General features: G+C 35.6%; 1 protein-coding gene across 3 annotated transcripts; it reads right to left on the bottom strand.

Moving 5' to 3' along the window:
- Positions 1–153: 153 nt before the first annotated feature.
- On the bottom strand, positions 154–25112 carry LOC136028915 (uncharacterized). Of its 3 annotated transcripts, none has more exons than XM_065706883.1 (6): positions 24995–25112; positions 18939–19242; positions 11669–11743; positions 8633–8784; positions 4048–4207; positions 154–435 (listed from the first exon to the last, which is right to left on the bottom strand). In XM_065706883.1, exons 2-6 carry the CDS (start codon positions 19131–19133, stop codon positions 325–327), a joined length of 693 nt encoding a protein of 230 aa, XP_065562955.1. In that variant the 5' UTR covers positions 19134–19242; positions 24995–25112; the 3' UTR covers positions 154–324. The 3 variants fall into 3 exon arrangements, with proteins under 3 accessions (XP_065562955.1, XP_065562970.1, XP_065562963.1); XM_065706898.1 differs by lacking the exon at positions 24995–25112 and adding an exon at positions 24911–24934; XM_065706891.1 differs by lacking the exon at positions 24995–25112 and adding an exon at positions 24708–24806.
- Positions 25113–25193: the final 81 nt, after the last annotated feature.

Raw genomic sequence — 25193 nt, 5'->3', positions numbered from 1 at the left:
AAGATTCGTTTTTGCTTTTCCTTTTCAATCGTTCTTCGTGTTGATTCGTTTGTATCAGAGTCAAAAGCGAAAACGATTTTGAAAACCCGCAACAATTTAAATCCGTGAGTTTACTGGATAACATTCTCAGACCTTCTACATTTGACTGTACGATTTTGTTTTTTTTTCTTTCTAATTTCAGAACTGCTTCCTTTCAATAGAAATTCATTGCAATGTCTGACACAATGTCAGATAGAAGAAAAGAAGTAAAATAGGAAAATGTGTGAATCACTGGATTTCGATATTCCATTTTTGACACCTTTGTACCAACATATAATTTAAAAGTCAGACAGGTAAAGTACGCGATACAGAACTAGAAAAAAGTTTCGTTATTAAAGACAGTCCAGTAGCTCCTCCAGGTATGTAACTTAATAAGAACCAGAAGACGATGCCAACCTGAAAAGAAAAAAGATTATGAAATAAACATGCGCTATATAATTTGGATACTTAATGGAAAAAATGAAAACAAAGTTGTTTTTTTCTTGCTAAGACCGTTTCATCATACCCGAGACTATATTATTCTGTGTCCCCCCTTTCTTTAAAAAAAAAAAAAAAAAACTTCAAATCACTCTTAAATAGCGTTTTAGATCACAGTGCATGAGGCCCCGTTAAGTCCGGCTATAGAAAACGCTTACAAAATTATTCTGGCTTCATATATATATATATATATATATATATATATATATATATATATATATATATATATATATATATATATATATATATATATATATATATATATATATATATATATATATATATATATATATATATATATATATATATATATATCCGCCCCCCCCCCCCTCAAAGTAAAAGATAAAAATAAATAAACAAGTGGAAAACGGCATAAAAATAATCCCGATTAGCCTTTTGTAGTTAAATTAAATACGTCATATGGGTCAAGCTATAATCTGGTGTCTTTTTTGTTCTAAGGAAGCTCAGTTTTGAAGAGAACTTCTATTTTTGAAAAATATTCTTCTTCTGCTTCTCAGTACCAACTTTCTAAGCAATCGGAGACCTCAAATGATAATATTTTATATTATCGCTCTTTTACGTGATTTTCATGCATCTTTTCTTTGCGGGCATAATACACCTTACATATAGACTTGAACAGAGATTAATTTGAATAATCTCTTCCTAAACAAGGAACTTGGTACAAAATTCAAGCTGACCGGAAAAAGCCTTTTGGCCCCGTTTTGGGCTCTATTTTTGCGGAGGGGAATATGTCCCAAACTAAATTTTGTTAATACATTGGAGTTCCCTTTACCAAGGGCCTCAAGACTGAAAGTTCCAAACTTATCGAAAACAAAAAGTTTTCTGATCTATTGTCGGATCTCCTAACATTCTCCCCCTACTATCAAAATTGTGCAAATCGGACCAGAAAACGATTCTTAAGAGTTAAAACCAGTCGGACAGCCAAAATTGCATACACCCCAATTTTTCCACTACAAAAGCTAACTGTAAAGAATGGGCCGTTTGTATAATTTAAGCCATGGATCTAGGGCTGTGTGGGTCATGTCATTCCCAGAGGAATATTTATTTAAATTTTTTGTTTATTCTAAAAAAAAAACAGATATCTGGAAATTCTTATCGAAAGCCATAAAGGTCAAGGAGGTGCTAGGAGCAAAAAATGACATGGGAGGTGACTAGTTGCCTACCAGTCACTTTTTACATTTTAAAACGTCACTAGTACTTTTAATTCCCGATTAAATGAGCCCCCTGTCAAGTATTTACGATTACCTATTCCATACGAAAGGAACAATCAAAAATTTTCTTTGTTCTCTAAAGACAACTTAGGGACAAGTTAGGCTCCATTCAACAACTAGGAGAAAGTTAAAGTAACAATTTTGGAATTCTACACACTGGCAAGGACTTAACAGAAATGATGCAACAATACTCACAAGGATACGATCAACGTATAAGTCATTTAAAAGCTTTACCAAGAAGTAAATTATGATCAACATGATCGCCAAACCGCATCAGGGCCGTGAAATTATATTCTACACAAAGGACGGGAAAATCAGATTTAATAAAAACTGATAATATGGAGGAACAAAACTCACAAGGATACGATCAGTGTATAAGTCATTTAAAAGCTTACCAAGAAGTAAATTATGATCAACACGATCGCCAAACCGCATCAGGGCCGTGAAATTACATTCTACGCAAAGGTCGAAAAAATCAGATTTAATAGAAACTGATACAGAATGATACACTGATACAGGAGGAACAATACTCACAAGGATACGATCAACGTGTTAGTCATTTAATAGCTTACCAAGAAGTAAATTATGATCAATATGATCGCCAAACCGCATCAGGGCCGTGAAATTACATTCTACACAAAGGACGGGAAAATCAGATTTAACAGAAACTGATAATATGGAGGAACAATACTCACAAGGATACGATCAACGTATAAGTCATTTAAAAGCTTACCAAGAAGTAAATTATGATCAACATGATCGGCAAACCGCATTAGGGCCGTGAAATTACATTCTACGCAAAGGACCGGAAAATCAGATTTAATAGAAACTGACAATATGGAGGAACAATACTCACAAGAATACGATCAACGTATAAGTCATTTAAAAGCTTATCAAGAAGTAAATTATGATCAACTTGATCGCCAAACCACATCAGGGCCGTAAAATTACATTGTACGCAAAGGACGGGAAAATCAGATTTAAACGAAACTAATAATTTGTAGGTGAGGAATTTGTATGATTAAAATTATACTACTTTAGCTTTAAGGGGAAAGTAAATATAATAGCAACAAAAAAACGTAGAAGCAAAAAAGGTCGGTTAGGGCAGTGAACCTAATAAAGCTTACCTCTAAAATGATGAATTCTTTGTTTTCGCTTTTGACAAGGAAAAACAGAAGAATAAAAAGAACGAAAAGGTTGCATTGATTTATAAATATCTGATCACAGGTTTCCTGAGATATATATGTTTACGGTTGGTCTTGTTTCCCGAATTAAAAAAGCATCCTATTTGTGTTATTTGATCAGTAATATTCAGCCTCAAAGCGGTTCTAACAGCAGATCGTCAGTTAGGAGTTTTAGGACAGGACGACAACTTCAACTTTGAAAATTCACACATTTCAAAGACATCCTACTTTGATGACCACGACCTCATCTAATAAAATACTCACTAAGCAAAACAGGCTTAAGCAAACGATACACGCTTAATTTGAAATTAAAGCAAGGGTAGGCAAATTAAAAATAGTTATGATGTAAGTGATATTAAAAAGCTGTTGGAAAATGAGTTGTATTCTAAATAAGTCTTAACGATAAAATTAATAGAATATAAAATCGTATTAAATCATGAGTATTAGGAGGAGCATGCGTAGCTGTGTTGGCCTCAGGCGGCTTGGTGCTGCAGTGAGTTATTAGTAGTAGTAGTAGTAGTATTCTTACTTTTTGTATTTTAATTTTGATTGATGTGTGTTAAGCAAGGTTGTAAGTGTTGAGCGTTCACTTAGTGATAGCAGGATACATGATTTTATACCTTTTTTTTAAACCCCTTCTGAGATAAAAGTTGATTTCAATTTTTCTGATTTTGTGGATTTTTTCTGAGGGCAATGCATGTACTTCTAGAACACCGACATAGACGCCACGTCAAAACGATCGTGGATCGACTGCAGGGGTTTGGCGTTAGAGTTGCTAGAAATTGCTTCACGAACGGCTCTGTTTTGGACACTTTGAAGTGGAGCAATGTGGCTAATTGAAGCACCAGTAAAGACAGGGCTTCTTCATATTACTGATCATTCCTCCTCTATGTCATTCTCTAGAATTTGAAGGGTAAGTGGTTGGGATATTTTTTTTTTTTGTTGATAATTGATATTAAATCAAACGGAAAATAAAGAAATGGCCTCAATCCCCTTCCATTACACATACGCTCATTGGACTTTAATGCATAAAATAGATGAAGTAGCTCAGCTTTACATGATGCTTACTCTAAATCAAAATTAAACGAATATCCAGTTAAAGATGTTCTACTTACTTGCAATATTGCTAATAATACAGTAAAAACCGTAGACTGAAGAAACATGGAAAAATATACGATTGCCACTAGTGAGCCTCCATAAACAGATGTAAATAGCAATCTTTCCCGTGCAAAAATGTAATTAGCAAACGTGGTTGGTCCCTTGAGAAAGATAAAACTGAAAAAAAACAAAAAAACATCAAGCAACATAAAATTGTTTTAAGCTCTTTTTTTCAGGAAAAGAACTCGACAGATTTGTATGTGATACACTCCTGCTGGCAGAGTCCAAATTATTATTATTATTATTGTTTATTGTAAATTATGAATAAAACAATTTATGCATAAACTGTTGTATGGCCCCATCTAGGGCTAAACGGAAAGCAGGTCGTCCACGGTTGAGTTGAGAGGATGTCATAACGAAATATTGAAGGGAAATTGAAACTTCCGGGGAGGATGTAAAGAGGGATACTTTAAATAGATTGGGATGGAGGCGGAACTTGCGTAGGTGTGTGCTGTGTGCTTGCATAGCTGTATTATTGCTCGTTTAAAGACCTTCTACGCGGCCAAAGTGATAGCAACTTCTACAGTGAGGTTCTTTGATGTTTAAATATATTGCATACACATGTTTTCATGTATTAAAACATTATATATAATTAAAAAAGAAAAATTTTGCCATTTAAAATCGCAGTAAACAAAAATCGTGGTAGCACATCCCCTCCTTTTCTCTCCGAAAACTTTCCTGGGTAGGCTAATCCCCCGCCTTGCAGTTTCCACCTCAGTGCTGTTAGGAAGGTAAATGCAATACTTTATGCTACGTAGAAAAAGATTGTCGCAATGGGAGGGGCACTATCCCCCCATCCTACCACCAATAATATAGTGAACTAAAACTATTCCTGGGAAATAGGAGAGATTAGCCACCATCCTTCCCCAAACCTCGTTCTATACTTATCTGATGGCTCAATGAGTGCTAGGATATTTAGGCATTGAAAAGCACTCTTTGGGGCATCTGCCCCCCGCCTACAAAATTACCCAGTACCATACTAATTCCATAACTTCCTTCATAATGAATGATGCTCATTTACATATCACTGTGCATGATTTTGCAAAATACGAAGCAGATCATTTTGTTAAATGGAGCTCAAAATTGCAGGAAATATTTTCTGCAATAAGAAGGGAACTAGGTAAAATTCTAGTTAATTGACTTCTTGCTATCTCAGCAAGGGTTCAGGATAGGAAAATGAAACTTTCAGGGATGGGTCTACAGGCTAAAATTTGTCCCGGGAAGGTATTTTAAAGTACCCACCTCCACTCCTCTTCCCTCTAGAGGGCCCTGAAATTTGCCTCCATGACCTAACCTAAACCTATTGAAATTTTGACAAAACGACATTTAACATTAATTTTCAGTTACTAGTTGCTTTTTCTCTGCCTTTAGTTTTGAAAATGCAATTCCTGTTATTTGAGTAGAACTTTGAGCCATATCAATGTTTTTTTTTCAAAATTTAGGAAATGTAGTTGCATATCTTTAAAACCGTATAAAATGGGATTGAGCAAAGTTATGAAGCTGAAAACAATTTTGTTGTACTTCAATTAAGCAGAAGATCTATTTTGCAAGGTTTCACTTTTATAACACACACATTTTTAAAGGTCATCAAAGGTCGAGGCCCTCAAGAGGGAGAAGGAGTGGAGGTAGTTGCTTCAAAATACCTTCCCGGGACATACTTTAGTCTGTAGATTAATCCCTGAAAGTTTCACTTTCCTCACCTAAACCCTTTCTGAGATAGCAAGAAGTCAATTAACTAGAATTTTACCGGGAACTATTACCCTACAACACCCTTACTCAGGCTTAGTCTACATAAAAGGAGATGAGGGATTAATACCTAAACCTCACCCCCCTCTATATCTATATTTATCTGAAGAGTTATGGATAGTTAGACTATTTGGACATTTAGATGTGTTCTTTTAGACAATGCCACATCCCACCCACACAATGACCCACTACACCTCCTTCATAATAGCTGATGCGTACTTTAATATTACTAAACATAATTTCATGAAAAATCAAGTAACTCAAAATAGTTAAATCAAGCATTAAGATAAATGTCCATATTAACAATTTATCTAGTACAGACTACATGACTTTTCGGGTACAAATGGGTCACCATGCAGCAATACTTCCTATGATACTGAGAAGCCCAATTAAATGATGTTTGGGCACTTTTAGATTGACTGCATACCTCAGAATCTTCCACCGATAGGACTTGGACCTCTTTGGGGCAAAATCAAAGTTTGGAACCACAAATGGCAGAAAACGCTACTTTCTCGTGGCATGATCTTTTTGATCACTAAGAAAGGACACTAGAACTTTCAATTTCCGTTCAAATAAGCCCTCTCCTGACGTTTTAGGACAATTCGTTTGATACATTTATCCCTGGAGAGAAAGAAAAATCACATCCATAATTTTGTTCTGGGAGAAAAAAAACACGAAATTCTACATTTTTGTAATTAGGAGCTTAAACCTAACAAAGAAGGTTCTCTGGTGTGGTGAATCGAATGGTGTAAATTTCATTGGGATTGCTTAACTTTTGAAGGGATGTTTCCCACCTTTTTCGAAGATCAAGGAAACTTTCCCTGGTTCGTAGCTTTTGAAGGGCAACATTAAACTTAACGATCTTTTTATATTTGCACCAGAATAAGAATGAAAAACCAATTTATTTGATGTATTAATTGTTATCAAAATTCCTTTTTTAGAGATTTGGTTACTTTTGGCCCGGTCACTCCTGACTTACAGTTACTAAGGGCTGCTTGACTAGATCTTTTTCACTGACTAATTTTTACTATGGACGTAAAACTTTTACTTTTTAAGAATACTAAGAAAGAAAAGTTTATCCTCCAACAGAACATCTAAATTTTTTTCTAGATTGATTAATAAAATATTATACATCCTTGGTAATAATGTGTTTGGCACATAAATGTGGGATTTCTGTTTTTCTTTTTAGAGCTGAGGTTTTAGCTTATTTTCAGTGTACTTTGTCCACATCTCAATTGGATCTGTCTGTTATATACGTATACCACTATTTAAAATACATTTTTTTTTTATCTGTCAATTAAGTAAAAGAATACATACTTTGGCTTTGATTACCGTAATATCTGTCTACACCATAAGAGAGACTCGCACTGGCACGCACGGCGAGCCCATACAGACGATCATTGTTTGACTCCTATTTGTGCGAGCTTTTGTGGCGGCGGAGACAGGTAGTAAAGGGCATGTTTGAGGAAATACTACGCAATATCGTCGAGTATTGACCGTCTTAATCCGGTTAAGCAGGTAACCAACTCAACTACTTGGTATATATACAACGGAAATACTATAACAAGGAATTTTCAGCAGTAGCACAAGTATAATGGAAAAGGTCCCATGACTTTTTGGTGACGAGTGAGACGTTGCGGTAGACATAAGGAGCAAGAAATAAGTTTTTGAAAGCCTGGATGTCACAAGATAATAAGAAAAGAAAGACAATATATTATTCTTTTTATTCATACCCTACGAAACACATGAAAGCAAACGCGTACGGCTGAATCAGCCAAGAAAAATTTAGAATAAAAAAAAAAAAAAAAAAATCATATTTGCAAAAGTTTTCGTCCTTCTTCAACGTAGGCTATGCGTGCCAAACGATTAAAAAAAAATCCTTTTGTACCATAACTTCTTTTCTTCTTTCCTCAGCACTAGAAGCTAATACGATTTTAACATATCTTTCAGAAAAAGAAGGCGCTAATGCTGTGGATGGACTGTGTGGGGATATTTTTGCAACTTACCAACAAAAGAAAGAAATGCTTCATTAAGCTTTGCATGTTTTCTCAAAACATTAATCTATGGCACATGCGCCATTCCTTTTCTTCGATTGTTTCAAACACTTAAACATAAGATGAAACAACTCAATTCTGTTTTCTAGATATAATCATAAGGCTTTCTTTTGTTTCAAAATATCGAGTCAATTTTCAACTGGGTTTCTTATTTAGAGCAGATCCAGAAAATGTACTCATAAAATATCCATTCCTGGATTTATCTCGCCAGTAGAAATAAATGTTGATATAATGCCTTGCTAAGATTGAAGTCTTTTAGTGGCAAATTCCTTAAAATATTATAAAATTACCAAAATATCTTTGCTAAACATACTCCGTTTTCTATGTATTTAATAACCGATATTGGCTCTTAACATAGTCGATGAACATTAAATCTGCCATCAAACGAAAAAACAAATGAATAAATCATGCCACCGTTTTTGTTACCCAACTCTATAAGGAATTAAAAACCAAAATCCTTTTTTCCAACACCCCTTTGCTCTGATCAACGCTTTCCTCTGATGTGCAAAAACAACCAAGATCAGCAGCATTGTTGCAAGCTAGCCCCTCACAAAGAAAAATAGGTTAATGTTTATACTTCTCCAATAGACACGAAGCTTGATGTTATTCTTTCCTAAGTCCTACTTTTAAAACTGCGTTGAAACGAGTTTGATAAGGGCAACAACGCCAGACTAGCGAGTGATTAATTTTCAGACAAGCTTAAACAAAATGATAGAAGAAAATATGTAAAAGTAAAACCTACCTGGTCATTAAAAAAACACTTCCAAGAGTGTATAATGCAACAAATTTCCTAGCTTTGAAAACCAAAAGCGGAATGTAAAAAGTAGCGAAGCCAAAACAGAAAACACTAAGAAATAAACATGTTATGAATCCTGTGATACGCTGCATTCGAGTCTGAAAGAAGCAAAAGTAAATTTCTTACACTTCAAATAATCTTCAAAATTATCGTGAATCAAGTCAGTGATTCACTGCTTTTGGCACCCAATTTTTTTTAAAGAACTGTAAAAAACTTGGAAACATTTTAAGTTTCCACATAGCAATAGCTTCATGAATTTGAGTAGCAGGGCTGGATGCAAATTTGTATCACCAAAAACAGAGACAAAATTGCACAAGTTCAGGTATCACCCCTCGGCAGGACTTCCGGACCTGTCAGAAAATGCACCTTTTTGGATCTCTGAATTTTTCCATTTATTACTAGAAGAAAAACGAGACAATGAGGCCCCAAAACCGCCACTCATCTTAAGCACTTTTATACTTTAATTCAACTTCAATTTAAAATTGGTCCCTGCAAGCATGCCTTTTATTACGGAACTTTCCACTTGAAAGCAGAAATATGACTTGAAGAAACGAAAGACTAGCGGAACAGCTTCAGGTAGACATATCAGACACAAATATCGAACTCCACTTCAGCCTCTCTGCTGTAATCTCTCAACAGGCGAATACATATTTTAGACCTGAGATAAGAATTATACCTGGCTGTTCAAATTGTAACGTCATATTCCAGGCATGTGCGCGGGATTTTTTTTTAGGGGGAGGGGGAGTTATAAAAAAAACAAATTTTTGTGATAGTTTGAACAAGATATTCAAAAGAATTTAGGAGACCAGCGGGAAGGTGGGATCTACCTGTGTACGGGCCTCTTCTATATCCCCCCTTTTATTACAAAATCTAAATAAACCATGTAAAAAAGCTTTATACATTCTCACAATTTCATAGCAATGTTGAAGAAGAAGCGTTCACGAATTTTTGTGTAAGACACAATCGCATCTCTGATTCTAATCCAATAAATTACATGCAGATGCCGTTATGTTGGCGCAAACTGGCTTCAAGTCATCTGAAAGTTTGTTAACGTTTACTTGTTATAGCTGTTTATAAATTAAAATATGTAGCCTCTATGAAATTATTTCAGTTCCATTTTAAGTTTAAAACACTGTGGAATATTAAATTCTATGAATACTGTAGTATAATAAATTTTCTTCTTGTTGCTTAGTTCTTCTGAGATTAGAATTGCCTAATTCTAAAAGGTTAGGCTAATCTATACTGTTGTGAACGATCGAGATGGGATGCAAATATACGCCCCAACGGATAAAAATTGCAGTGGGGGATGGTGGTACCTTCCCCTTAGTTTTCTGTGTATGCTAGCATTTATATATATATATATATATATATATATATATATATATATATATATATATATATATATATATATATATATATATATATATATATATATATATAGATTTGCAAGTTTTTTTTTTTGCTAAGTTGATAATGGTAATTTTCGCTAGGTAAAAAGCAACGCTTGTGAAATGAAACTCAAAGTCTAAAATAAAGGAATTTTTACTACAGGCCTACATAAAAGAAAAATCGTCTCTATACTGACTTTAAACATACAAACATCCTTAATTATAGATTCACACATGGAAAGTATATAGCATGAGAAAAATGCGAAAACGGGAGAAAATGGCCCCAAAAAGATGAAATCGATACAGAAATTATAGCATGAAATTTTTACAAGTTTGAAAAACCAGGAGAGGAGGTTTCCAGCTCCTATCTATAAAAACTACAATATTTTGCGGTTTTCCTGAAGAAAAAATTAAGGAACAGAAATTAAGATGTATATGAGAGGGGCTACAGCCTCCTCAAGCCCCCATTTCTTAAGTCCAAGTCCAACTTCAGAGTTTTACGATGCTTCTGCGACATATTCCAATATTTAGCGTAAATGAAAGAGCGGCTGCCTAAATTATTTATAGAATATTTTTGGTTCTCTTAAGCTTAAGTTACTCATTACTTTTATTTGTAAAAACCTTGCTCCTAGTTTAATTTACCCAATGGTTTTCACACTAAAAATACTATTCTAAGCGTTCAGTCTTTCACTTGTCCTTACTTCTTCTATGTCTTGACTAGTTTGAAAAAAAAGTCCGAAGCCTCTGAGAGTTACGTATAGCCTGGTAAAGAAAACAGAAGACCAATAAAATATTTCAGGTTAACACGCACTTGTATCAAGAATTTGAATAGATCCTCACTATCTTTAATTTCGGAAATAAAATGGAAAAACAATAAAATACAAAAAATCAAGTTACGAACACCCTGGAAGCTCAGTCATAAACAACGGTAAATGAAAAAGGGATGATGCACAACATAAATTTCTTGAAAACAGAAAAACGTAAAACTGCATTTCAGATTTTCTTTTTTTTACTGCTATTAGTATTTGCTTTCATAATGTAGCTTTTGGGTCTCAAAGATACGAATAAAACATGTTGATACAAAAATGTCAAATTTCCTACTATACCTGCATTTAAGATATGATCCGTTTTGCAAAAAAAAGGAAAAAAGAACAAGAACTTTTAAGTGTCTTGTGAATCAAACAAAATATGCAAAGACAAATTTAACTAATAACTGGAGCTTACTGAATAAAGAGGATAAACTAAAATTATTAACTTTGACAGATGTCTTTTCAATGTCACATAGTACCTTTTAAATTACAATAACTGATAGAAGTGGCGTAGCTACGAAGAGGGGAGAGAGGGGCAAGGGGGCAGCTTTCATCGGATGCAGCCTCTGAAGGAGTGCAAAATTGAATTTTTTTTTTCGTCAATGTTATGATCTATTTATACTAAAGTAGTGATGGTGAGAGGGGAAGGCAAAAACCAAAATTGCGCCCAGGCACTGAAAACCCTAGTTACGCCTCTGGCTAGTATGTTTTTTAGGTATGTAAAGATAGTTAATCTTTCAAAATACTTCCTCCGTTTATAGCCATAAAACAAAACATTGACCTACCAGAGAAGGACACAAAGACGGAGATTGTTCCTTCTTTCTAGTCCAGAAAATATAGCTTGAAGTGTCTGTTTCATCCTGCAAGGAAAAGAAACAGATAGACTGAGTTATCAAACTAAGCAAGCTCAAAGGTCTTCCACAAGAAATGATGCAGCACTTCAAAAGGGGGAAAACAGAAGAAGAGGAGACAGCAATGATAAGAAAAAGTAGAATTACTAATCTGAAAACCAAATACGAAAAAAACAATAAATAGACCTGAAGATGTATCTAAAAAAAATTTGTATCTAATAACGAACAAATAAGCCTGGTCACTATGCTGCCAAATACAATCCATGAGATCTAACACATGAAAACGCTAAATTTTAATATCTAAGAGATTTATTTTGATAACAAAGAATGCATAAAAAAGTCTACTTTTGATGCTGTTTGTATAAGAAACTTTGTATTATTTCAAATAAGAGTACATACCCTCTAAAAAAGGAGTTTCACATGTCTGAAAACTACACCATGAAATTCCCAAGATGTCCACGAACCCTGGACATCATATCTGGATTCATATCTCATTTCTACAAAAATATTAAATCTCGGATTCTTCCTGAGAAGGGTAGTAAGGTGTGTGGTTACTCATTTTTTTTTCTAGGGATTATCGTATTGAACCAGCGGTTGTAAAACATCAGGACGGGGGTTCCTACAAACAATAATTGAATTTTCCCCTTTCATGTATAAGAGTACTATCCCTTCACTGGTTTTGACGACAGCCCTATCCCTTCATTCCGCTACAGCCCTACACCTAGTTTTGAATGCATCCCTCCCCCGTCATTCCGACGATAGCCAGCAGGTGCATGTTACATAATAAATGTCTATGTTAACCGTTTATTTTGTAGGACTACCTACACCTTTAGAAACGAGTGCCCCACCGTATAGCATGACTGCCTCTGAAAAAGGAGACACAATATAAAGATTGTTTTTCGAACCACTTGAATATCTCTAAATTTTCAAACAAGGCCAATACATGTCGATTTTTTCTTCGTGAAACTTGTTGTACATTGTTTTTTTCTTCATGAAACTTCCGTATTTTTATTTTATCTTCATGAAAGTGGTCTTATGTTGATTTTTTCTTCGTGAAACATCTTGCATATTGAGTTGTTATCTTTCTTCGTGAAACTTGCTCTTCATTATTTTGCAGGTTGATTTTTTTTTTTGCTCATGAAAAATGTCGTATATTGATTATTTCTTCGTGGAATCTGCTGCATGTTAATATTTTTTTCATCGTGAAACTTGTTTTACTTTTAGTTTTTCTTCGTGACACTTGTTATACTTTGATTTTTTTTTTCCTTCATCAAACTTATTTTATTGTGATATTTTTCTTCATGAAACATGTAGCATGCTGTTTCTTTTGTTTGTGAAACTTGTCGCATGCTGCTTTATTATTCATGAATCATAATTTATATTGATGCTTTCCTAGTGAAACTTGTTGCATGCTGATTTACTTGAAACATGTGACATTTTTTCGTTAATCATGATACATGCTGATTTTTGTTCGTGAAAAAATGTTGCATATCGATTATTTCTTCAAGAAACTTAATGTATCTTGATTTATGTCTTCGAAAAACTTGTTATATTTTTATTTCTTCTTTATGAAACTTATTGCATGTTGATTTTTCTCTTCGTGAAACTTATATTTTGATTTTCCTCCTCGTGGAGCCGATTTTATTTGCGGAACTTGTTGGGTTCTGATTTTCGTTAGTGAAACTTTATTTATCTTAAAACGATTCGTCGTAAAAGTTATTGTATGTTAATTTTTTCTTTTGGGAAACTTAATTTACCATGATATTTTTTATTCATGAAACATGTTGCAGGTAGATTATTTCTTCAAGAAACTTAATGTGTCTTGATTTTTGTCTCCAAGAAACATGTTATATTTTTATTTCTTCTCCATAAAACTTCTTTATGTCGTTTTTTCCCTAGTGAAATTTGTACATTGACTCTTCTCCTCGTGAGAAGACTCTTCTCCTTGTTACGCGCAGACTTTTGTTTATTAAAGACTTATATGAAAATTTTTTACATCTTCGCCAAAATTACACGTTGATCTTTTATCAGGTTTATTGTATAAGGGAGATGTGGGTACCTGGAACACGTTCAAGTTTATGGCAGATATCTGGAGAATGCGTTGGTCAAACCACTTGACTTTGCTACTTGTTTAAATGGAACTGATTGGGCTTTCTCTCAGATTTTTTTTTTGCAGATTATCCCCTGATAAACTTTTTTGGTACCAACGATTTACCCTAACCTCCTTTTATTGTCCCAGAGTACCCAAACCCCCGGGTACTCTGGGACATCCTGAGGGGTACTCTGGGAAACACAGCCATTTTTACCAAATATTATTTTTTTTAAAATCTACAATCTAATTTGATTAAAATAAACACATAAAACAGAAGCTTGTAACATCATTCATTCAACAACATACTGTGAAAGGTCGACATCAAAGGTCAGAGATTTTGCTGCACGTTCTGTATCACCACTCAAATTAAGTTTTGGCAGGCGTAAGGCAATTTTACTTGTCATCACAAAAACATTATCCTTTGTCCCTGGAAATATGAACTTCCAAGTAGGGAGCTTTCGCTTCAAGAAGTTCACATTATATCATTCCATTTCAATCTCCAAGACCTCGCCAGCATTATACTTCAAACTTTCTTTTTAGTAGCATATAGAACTAGTGCAAAATCACCAGGCTTTGTCTCCTCTGTGGGTTCTCTTAGAGCCTCTTCCAGGTCACTCAGGTATAGTATAATAAATCATCTTTGTCAGCACAGAGATCAACAGAAGCAATATGACTACTAAAATGTAAAATCACTTTTGCTAGCTTCTTTTTCTGTGTTTGCATTCCTATTGTGGTCTTTTGCTTTTTATTTTCGTTTGCTTCTTCTTTCTTTTTTCTCCTGACATCTCTTTGTCTTTCTACTTCAACAATAGCATCTTTCACAGGTGTTGCAGTCAAAATCTTTGATTGGCTAGGCTTTCCTCCTCCTTTTTTCTTCTGAATGCCTACCTGACATTCAGGAACAGGAAGTACCTGACTTGAGAGAACACATACAAAATTATTAGCCTTCCGAATTCTGGGTATTGGCGGCCTGCCTGGTGACCTGCTCTCTTCAAGTGCACAACTCTATTGTTCTCGCTCACCCAGGATGGAGAGGCTGGACTGCTGGGATTGCTGATAAGAGTCTAAGATGGCAAAAGGTCAGATTCTTGACAGAAATATGGATTGAAGGGATGAATTCTCAGTTTAGAAAAGCCACTCATAATGTTTGATGGCATGAAAGCTTTTGGGAAACCCCAAGAAGTTCGAAGATCTTGTAATCCATGAATTATCTCCCAGGATGGTTTCTAAGCCAGTATTCAATAGCTTGGTAAAAATAACTTTTTAATGGTGAATTATTTGGCGTGTGTGTAGAGCATGTAACAATTTGCAAACCCATTTCATTTGCTGCAGAAATAAAGTTGTAGCTCATATGACTATCATGGTTATCTATGCACAGAAGAGCTGGTTACTCAGGGGACCATGGCACATACCTTTGCAAGTGGTCAAAATAGCTAAAAAATAGTTCTGCCGTCATCCATTCATTTCTGGGCTTTCCACTAGCAATGGCCTTTGTCCTTGGTGGAGCACCATCTAAAAACCTTTCCACAAAGAAAGCCCTTCTAAAGATAGTTATGGGGGAATAAAACTCCTCACTGGGTCGATAGTTCCAACCAATGTGACTAGTTTCCTTCTTTCCTGGGATGTAGTTGTTCCCAGCTGCTTAGCCCCTTTAGGGCTCAGAACCTTCAGGCATTTCTGTTGAACATTCGATAAGCCTGTTTCATCCATGTTATTAAGGCGGTCAGCTGGGAAAGGGTACTTTGAGCATAGCTGTTCCAGCCGTTCATAGAATGTGGCAAATGCATTACAGCTAAAACCAAAATTGCAATGAAGGCTAGTACTTTCCAGCCTGCACAGGGAAATTCTGGTATGTCTTTTCATAAGCCTCTTACGCTAGTCTTCTCCTGCTGCTTCATTTTGACCCCTTTATTTGGGTATTTCCCTTTGTTTGCCTTGTCAAATTACCGGCTAATTTCTTTGTCCGTTTTTTCCAAAATCCATAGTTCGTTTGCAATGACAGCAGAAGATAAGACTCAAAGGGATCTTCCATTTCAGAGGTAAAGCTTTATTTACATCATAGCCAGGTGAGAAGCAAAACAGCATTTTTCTTCATCCAATGAGGCAGCAAATGACTTATTGACCAATTGTACCAACAAAGTGTTGGTTTCTTAACATCATGCACTGTAGCTACAGATCTGAGTGGCATACCATCTTTCAAGTTAGCCATTACAGGAGTCTTCAGGTTTTCATAGAGGAGATTAGATTTTTTATACAGTATGTGATGTTGATTTCAATAGGGAGCCTCCTGACTTTGTTTTGAATACCTTTGAAAGATTTTGAGGAAATATGTTTGATGATTGCTGGATAATTTATAATTATTTAAAAATGACATGAGAATGGTCAGAACAGTGAGAAGGGCTGCATGCAAGTTTTTTGACTTTTGGCTTTTTAGCAAATTTCCCTCTTTTTCTGCCTTAATTTGCACCCCTTTTAAACTTTGGCAGTTGGCAACCCTGCTATAGATGCCACTTGAATTATAATCTCGTATATACCACCTAATTCCATCTCACAACTTGACCTTTGGCTGGAGTTGATTGATATAGATAAGTGAGTACCTTGAGACACAATGGACAAAAAATGTCCCAGGATATCCAATAACATGTATCCCAGAGTACCCAAGCAGGAAACTTTTCACAAAGTTTGAATTATGTATTTGCAGATGGCAACATAAATCAATCACTGAACTATTTCCTGGAGCTAAAATAATCCAACTTCTGACAAAAACACACTCATTGTCATACAACAAACCGTTTAGAAGTTATGCTAAACCAGACCCTCTATATTACTCAAAGAACAAAGAAAAACTGCTGACCTAAAACCTCTGATAAAAATATTTTCGGATGTCTTCTGGAAAACACATGGTATACCACCTGATAGATAGCACAGTGAGGGTAATTGAGTCAGGCTTTTTGACTAAAATTTTCTCCACAAGAGTACCATGTGCTATCTCTCCTATATTTAAAAATATGAGCACAAATTAACTTCTGAAACAACAAAGCTTTTCTGATAGAATTAAAGAGCTAAATTGAAACCTAAAATGAATAAAATTATTGCTTTGTAGCCAATGTGATAAATATCTACAGACAAGCTCAAATAAACTGTCTCATGCTGTTTCCTTATATTTGTTTAATTATGAAAAACTAGCCTTTTACTGAAAACAAAAAACATGTACGATTTTTGGAAACTAGAAACATAACGGTCTTTATGATGTTTTCTAAAGTAGACAATGAAGCATTTAGGATATTTTTATAACATCTGAATTCATTTAATTTGATATGGCAAATAGATTATTATTTTGTATACATATCTGAAGTGAAGATGTCCAGTTATTTTTGGAGCCATAGACTAGCTTCAGAAATTTGCATTATAATTGGAAATTCTCTGTGCTAGTGGCAGAAATAATTAGGTTTCCATAGTTCATATTACATTTTAATTAGTTCTCTATTCTGAAAAATACCAAAGTGCGTTTCATGTTTGAAATTCATATTACTAGCTATTAATATTATAGCTTGTGAGATCAACAAGTTGATTTATAAATCAGTCAGTCATTTGTATGGCACTTGGTATTTACCAAGTGACATATGGTGACTGCAAATTCTGTCAGTCTGTTGGTCTGTCCTGGTTTTGCTAGTTTGGGCACTCCCAGATAAGCTGGGACGATGAAATTTGGCAGGCGTATCAGGGACCAGATCAGATTAAATTAGGAATAGCTATTTCCCGATTCGACCATCTCGAAGGGAGTGGGGGGACAGTTAATTCAGAAAAATTAGACAAAATGAGGTATTTTTAACTTACGAACGGGTGATCAGATCTCAATAAACTTAGATATTTAGAAGGATATCGCGTCTCAGAGCTCTTATTTTAAAGCCCGACCGGATCCGGTGACATTAGGGAGATTTGGAGGGGGGAAACCTGAAATCTTGGAAAACACTTAGTGGAGGGATTGAGATGAAACTTGGTGGTAAAAAATAAACACAAGTCCTAGGTACATGACTGACATAACAGGAAACAGAAAATAAAATAACAGAAAAGATCCGCTCTCTTTAGGAGAGAAAGAGAGGGGGAGGGTTAATTCTGAAAAATTCAAAAAATGAGGTATTTTTGACTTTTGAGGAGTGATCAGATCTTAATGAAATTTGTTATTTAGAAGAACCTTGTAATATAGATCTCTTATTGTAAATCCCGACCGGGCCCAGTGTCATTGAAGGGAGTTGGGGAGGGGGACTGGAAATCTTGGAAAAGACTTAGAGTGGAGAGATCAGGCTGAAACTTGATGGGAAGAATAAGCACAAGTCAAAGATACGTGATTGACATAACCGAACCGGATCCGCTCTTTTCGGGGAGTTGGGGGGGGGGGCTAATCCGGTAGTTCAGAAAAATTAGAAAAAATGAGGCATTTTAACTTATGAACACGTGATTGGATCCTAATGAAATTTGATATTTAGAAGGATCCCGTGTCTCAGAGCTCTTATTTTAAATCCTGACTGGATTTGGTGACTCTGGGGAGAGTTAGAGGAGGAAACTGGAAATCTTGGAAAACGCTTAGAGTTGAGAGATCATGACAATACTTGGTAAGAAGAATAAGCACACGTTCTAGATACATGATTGACATAACCCAATCAGATTGGCTCTCTTCAGGGGGGTTAGGGGGGATTCGGAAAAATTAGAAAAAATGAGGTATTCTCAAATTACAAATGGGAGATCAGATCTGGATTAAATTTGGTATTTAGAAGGTTCTTGTGCTTCAGAACTCTTATTTTAAATCCTGGCCATCTGGTGACATTGTGGAGAGTTGGAGAGGGAAACCGGAAATCTTGGAAAACATGAAAATTGAGGTATCTTTATATTACAAATTCATTTTACAAAAGGGCACACACTAACGACAATGTTGGATGTCCCTGCTCAGAAGTTTTCAGAATACCCTCTCAATATTTCTGTTTGAAAATCTTGATTCCAGCAAAATAACTCCCGTTTCAACTCCAAACTTTACACTTAAATTCAAAAGTCTTAACTATAAAAAAAATAATTAGTAGAGACTTGAAAGGAGAGGTATAGTAAATATTGTCTTACAGCAGATGATCCATCACTTGATAATAAACTTTCCTGCTGAGAATCTAGGACACCAGCTTTTGGACCAAATGAAAACTTTGAGGAAAAGTTTTGGAAACTGTTTTTCTTTGGATAAACACTTCCTGAGCCAGCACTCTGCTTGCTAGATTGAAGGTACTTTTGAAAATCATTGGATATATTTAGTTCAACACTCATTTTACTTGACTTTAGGGTATAGTACGCTGAGATCAAACAGACCCCTCCACTAAAGCATTATATGCAGGAAAAACCAAGTACAGCCTGCATTTTGGCTTGATTCAATCCCCTGAAAAAATAAACATAGTATAATTTCAAACAAAGAATAATAACTAATAGCTTTTGGCTTCAACTTATATGAAGAGTAATTAAAACTCATGTTATTGTACCTGTGCCGACTGACTGGTGGTGGAAACTAGCCTACACTTTAAACACAACTGACCAATATCATTGATTTATTTATTCTTCATTTAATCAAATCAACTACAAACAATTCCAATAGGATGAGTGCAAAGGAGGACATCAAAATTGGAACCTGCAAGAAGCAAGTTGAACAAAAATAGAAAGTAGCTGTTTCTGTCAAATCCCTATTTTGCAGCTGTCTACTGCAGAAGAGTCAAAACAACGTTGAGTTATTTACTTGCACACCTATGACTCCCTAACTATATAATTCCCTTCCAAGTACATCCCCACTGTGTATTTCTTGCCAAATATAAACTGACCTTGTAATTTTTAGGGACATCAAATAATCAGCATTTATCTTGTCAATTATACAACATCTAAAGCCTTCTGAAAATTAAATTTAGACATAAAGTGTGTAAAATAAATTCCTTCTGCAATGAAAGGTGAATATTTTTCTCTGAGGAAAACAACTAACAGTGTACCAGTTTTTATGTTGTTGTTTTTTTAGTATGAAGTCTTTCTTTTTATAATTCAGAAGTCAGTACATAAAAAATCTTACAAAAACTGGCGAGGGCCAAATTTACCATAAGACTATTGGATAGGGCCTACTCTGTCATACACTATGGTATAGTAGGACTTTTGAGCTTATGTCACAAAGGGCTGTATTACTAATGATCATCAAAAAGCAGGCTATATTAAAAAATGTATACTGTTAAATTGTATACTTTGTTATCAACCTTGAAGTTGAAAGAACAGATTAGTGTATGATAAAATGTAAATATGAGTAAAACCAATAATAATGCAGTACAATAGCAGAATTTTAGAGCAGGTTAAAAAAAATGCAAAGACAACAGTATGGTTTGAATGCAAACTGGTATAACAGCCATTTAATCTCCCTTTTTGTGGGTTTGCATTATTTTTAGGCTTATTTCCCATCACCTACAAGTTCATAATGTCAAATAAAGCCAATTCAAAGGAAAAATAACAAAATCAGCAACCATTTGGATACAGTCTGGGATTAAATTTGGCCCCACTAAGAAGGGAGAGGTGTTAAATTGTGACAGCTATGATTGTTATATTTGGAAAGAACAGTGATTAGATGATCAAGTGTTAGGTATTTTTTTCAATCCAATTTTGGTTCAATTCTGCAAATTTACCAGTTTTAGTAGGATTTTTAAGCCAAATTAGGGTTTACTTTTCAAATTTAAAACACATTTTTCAAAACTCCTTAAATATCTATATCAAATTACCATAAATTGCATCTTCTAGCAACTAAGGCTGAAGAGCCTGTAGATGTTACCAGGTACCATTGACTCAATATTCATGTCACAATTCATGAGTGGATCATCATTATTTACATATATACAGGACAATTTGGTTTCATTGTTGGGTGCCACTAGATTTATTGCCAACTGTGCATGTTTGAGGGCTAAAAGGGCAGGTGGCTCAGGCAGTGTAAGCTCTGCAATTAAACCCACTTAGTAGCAGCCACCCTCCAGATACATGACTGGTCTACATGAGCCATTACCTGGTTAGTTTAAAGTTGAGGCATTGGCCCAACAGCAACTTTGGATGAGTGTGCCATGTGGTAGAGGGTGACAAGTGGCAGTTTGCATATGATGCCATAACTGAGTGTTTGTACTTAATAGACCCTGCCGGATGATACTGGCTCATCTCACTGCATCTTCTATGACCTACTGCTCCAATCATGGTTGACACCAATCTTGAAGCAGTCAACTGATCTGGCCAACAAGGTAGATTTGTTGAATGAATTCCACAGTGCAATTGGTGAAGAAGTTGAATTTCTCATGCTTTCTGTTAAATTTTTGATCCAGTTTTTGGGGTTTCCTCATGTTCTGGTGTATTCACTGTGATTGAAACTGGGCTTAATGGTGTCACTGGTCATTGTCTTAAATGCAAGGATGACATCTCCTCTCTTTTTATGGTATGTTGTTCTTTGGCAAAATGGAGCTTGGTTGCTACACATTGGACCTTCTTTTCATGCTTAAAGTGTGGGTTGGAAACTGACATGTCATGCTCAAGATAGGGATGGACAAGGACTGTGTAAAGCTTCTAGATAACTCTTGGTTGGTGACTGGCCACTGAATACTTAATTAAACCAAGGACCTTGTTTGCCTTAGCTGCTTGGTTCCAAGAATGACTATGAAATTTAAGCTTATCATCAATGGTTGCCTCAAGATCACACTCTTCCTCAGCACTCTGAACAGGCATATTTGGATGTGATAACTATGGCAGGGGTTGCTTGGACTAAAATGCAGGACTTTGCATTTGCATGGGTTGAAATTGAGCATCCAGGTCATTGCCCATAGACAGAGGTTGTTGAGATCTTATTGCAGAGAAGAGCAATTTTCTTCTGAGGCTGCTGAACCAGAGTTTGGAATCATCTGCATACAGTTCCAAGCCATTCTTGACCACCTCATGAGTATCATCTACATAGAGGTTGAACAGTGTTGGGTCTAGTTTGGTCCCTTGGAGAACACCACCTAACATGAGCTGTATAGAGTAGATGAGGTCATCTCTTTCATCATATACAGTGACAATCTGGATTCTATTGGATAGGAAGCTGTGGATCCACTGGGCAATATATTTGTCTATCTGATATACTTGACTGCTTGATCATCAGGCAGCAGTAAGATATTTTATCAAAGGCCTTAGATTGACCCAGTAGGAACACCTCAGCTGGAAAACCCTGCTCCAGCAGATCAGTTATAGGATTCATAAGCTAGTATTAGGTTTGTTTTGATAGACATGCCTTTCCTGAAGCCATGCTGACCAACAAAAAGAAGGCCATTCTTTGTTATATACACTATGATTGCATCATTGACTATCCTTTTAATAAGTTTGGCCACAACCAAGGTCAGGCTAATGGGTCAATAGTTCTCAGGCTAGGTTCTAGGCTGTCCACCAATCTGCAGGCATGCTATGAGTCTGAAGGGACAGCTTGAATAGCAAATAAAGCAGCTCAGCTACTATACCCATGAGTTATTTAAGGAGCCTAGGATGTATACAATCTGGGCTTTTAGCTTTTTGGGGGTCTAGTTTACTCAGCCTTTTCTTAATCTTGCCCATTGTGATGTAAATTTTTGGCATTGGGTGCTAAGCCACCCTAGGGACAGGCCATAGTGGCTTGTCTGGGGGGTTCAATGAGATGTTGGATGTAAATGTGTTGTTTAGAAAATTTACAATGTCCTTCAGATCTTCCAGTTTTTTTCCTTCAGGATTGAGCAGGAATGGAATAGTTTTTCTACTTTTATCTTCAGCAGATACACATCTCCATAACCTCTTTGTGCTTTCTTTGATGTTCAATGCCTAGTTATTTTCATAGTCAGCTATCAAGTGCCTAGTCAGTTGCCTGAATTTTTTTCCTTGCTCTTGCAAAGTGATCACAGTGTTGTGTGCATTTGCAGTTCTTATACTTTGAAAAAGCCTTCTTCTTATGGTTCATAGCCCTTTTAATAGGCTGGTTTGGGTGTAGCAGTGTTTTTGGTGCCTTCACAAACAAACTTTAAGTGCATGTCTTCTCAGCTTGTAGCATTATTCTTAAAATTTTACCAGGCTAGCTCAGTGTCTCACTCAACAATAACTTGGTCCTATTCTACTGCCTTGTATTATTTCCCTGATTTTGCTGTGGTTGGTGTAAGTTTGTTAAGAACAATTGTTTGCTTGTTGACTAAGTAGCAAGTCAGGACAAGTCAAGTCAAATGCAGATGTGATCACTAGCACCAATGGGTGGGAGGTACTCAGTGTTCCCTAACAATCCTCAGTTGTTAGTGATTGTCAAATCTAGTAGAGATGGCATCTGGTTATTCTTATACCTTGTTGGTTGGTCTATTACCTGGTTAGTGATTTAATAGGGGCTCAACTGAGGCTCAAATTAATCAGGGATGTAGCCAGGGGGTTGGTATCTGGTAGTATTCCCCCAAAAAATGGAAAACTTAACATTTTTTGTAGGCACTTCTAAACATGGCTAGGCCCCACTGTAAATATTTAGTGGTTGACCACTACTGATGGAAACATACTGAACAAAATAAAAGCAGTACTGTTGGACCTTAACTGTGTACTCCTTCTAAAAATCATGTTTACTTTTCTGACAATATAGCCTAATACCCTCTCTTTTGGTACCAGACAAAGTACTACTATGATTAACAACAGATAAATCTAGTTGTCTATGTTTTCTAGTGGTCTAATGCTGCTTTTAATAAAATTCTAGTTTAGTAACTTCTTGTTACTAAACAAAAGGGGTTAGGTTAGGAAAATGAAACTTTTGGGGATGGGTCTACAGGCTAAAGTATATCCCAGGAAGGTATTTTAAAGTACCTACCTCTACTCCTTCTCTCTCTAGAGGGCCCTGAAATTTGCCTACATGATGGGTTTCCAATTGAAATTTTGACAAAACAACATTTTACCTTAATTTTCAGTTACTAGTTGCTTTTTCTCTGCCTTTAGTTCTGAAAATGCAATTCCTTTTATTTGAGTAGAATTCTGAGACACATCAACGTTGTTTTTTTTTTCAAAATTTAGAAAATGTATATGCATATCTTTAAAACCTTATAAATTGGGATTGAGCAAAGTTGTGAAGCTGAAACAATTTTGTTATACTTCATTCAAGCAGAAGATATATTTTGCAAGGTTTCATTTTTATAACACACATATTTTTAAAGGTCATCAAAGGTCAGGAACCTCTAGAGGGAGTGGAGGCTGGTACTTCAAAATACCTTCTCATGACATACTTTAGCCTGTAGACCCATCCCTGGAAGTTTCATTTTCCTAACCTAACCTCTATATGAGATAGCAAGAAGTCACTAAACTAGAATTTTACTGCTGCTTTCTTTTCTTGCAACAAATTTAGCTAGGCTAGGATACCATCTATCCCTAATTCTACCAGCTTGGGCAATAAAACCTCCTAGTAAAACACCACATTTCTACCTGAGACCTGGTCTTTTTTTCCTGTAGCTGTAAGTAAAATACTTCTGGATCACTACTATCCCTGCCAACAAGAGAGACACCTTGGGACAATACAAATTGGGATAAATATCAAATTTTGGAAATATATTTGCACATTAGAGGGGGAGGGGTAGAGTGTTGCAGAGCTGCATGTAAAATGTCTTAGCTACAAATATTATGCATATTTTGAAGTAAAAATTGGTTTTTGATATGTTTTCTGCTCAATAGTCCAAAATCTAGACTGATACCTATTATTCCTACTAGGCTATAGGGAGGCAATCCATAATAGATAAATTAGCTAGGAAAAGGTTTTTTAAGCCCATAAACATCTAAACTAGAAAAAATTGTCCATTAATCATAATCCAGTTCAAATGCTCTGTCATTTACTTGGTTATAATATCCTTAAGGGGCACCACTCCTCAAGATCACCTTGCAGTCCTGTTAGTCATTACAGCTTTTTAGGCTAGAAAAAAAAACAATTAAAATTTCATCGCTAAGGCCACATAAGCAAGGATTTCCCTGTCAGGGATGGGGACCTAGAAAGGAACATATGACAGAAACGAAACCCCAAATTATCTTAATGCAATAACCTTTTATACCCAGCTAAACCCCTAGTATAGGCCTATTTAAGAAAACTAGGCCTAAGAGAAACATTAAAACAACAAATTTGTTACTTTATATATGCAAGAAATTATTAATCAGAATATCATAATTCTTAATTAGAAGACAGATCAACAATTCAAAATTTCTGCTAAAAGTGGATCAACTGCATGATGCTGAATTTATGTTCAGCGTTTTCCGGAAAGTTTCATTTAGCGTTTCGGGATGGGGAACAATGGAGGGAAGGGAAAGGTTGCAGTCCATAGAAATTCA

The sequence above is a fragment of the Artemia franciscana genome, chromosome 1, assembly GCF_032884065.1.
Source record: "Artemia franciscana chromosome 1, ASM3288406v1, whole genome shotgun sequence".
In the NCBI taxonomy this organism is placed as follows: domain Eukaryota; kingdom Metazoa; phylum Arthropoda; class Branchiopoda; order Anostraca; family Artemiidae; genus Artemia; species Artemia franciscana.
This window is presented reverse-complemented; position numbering and strand designations above follow the sequence as displayed.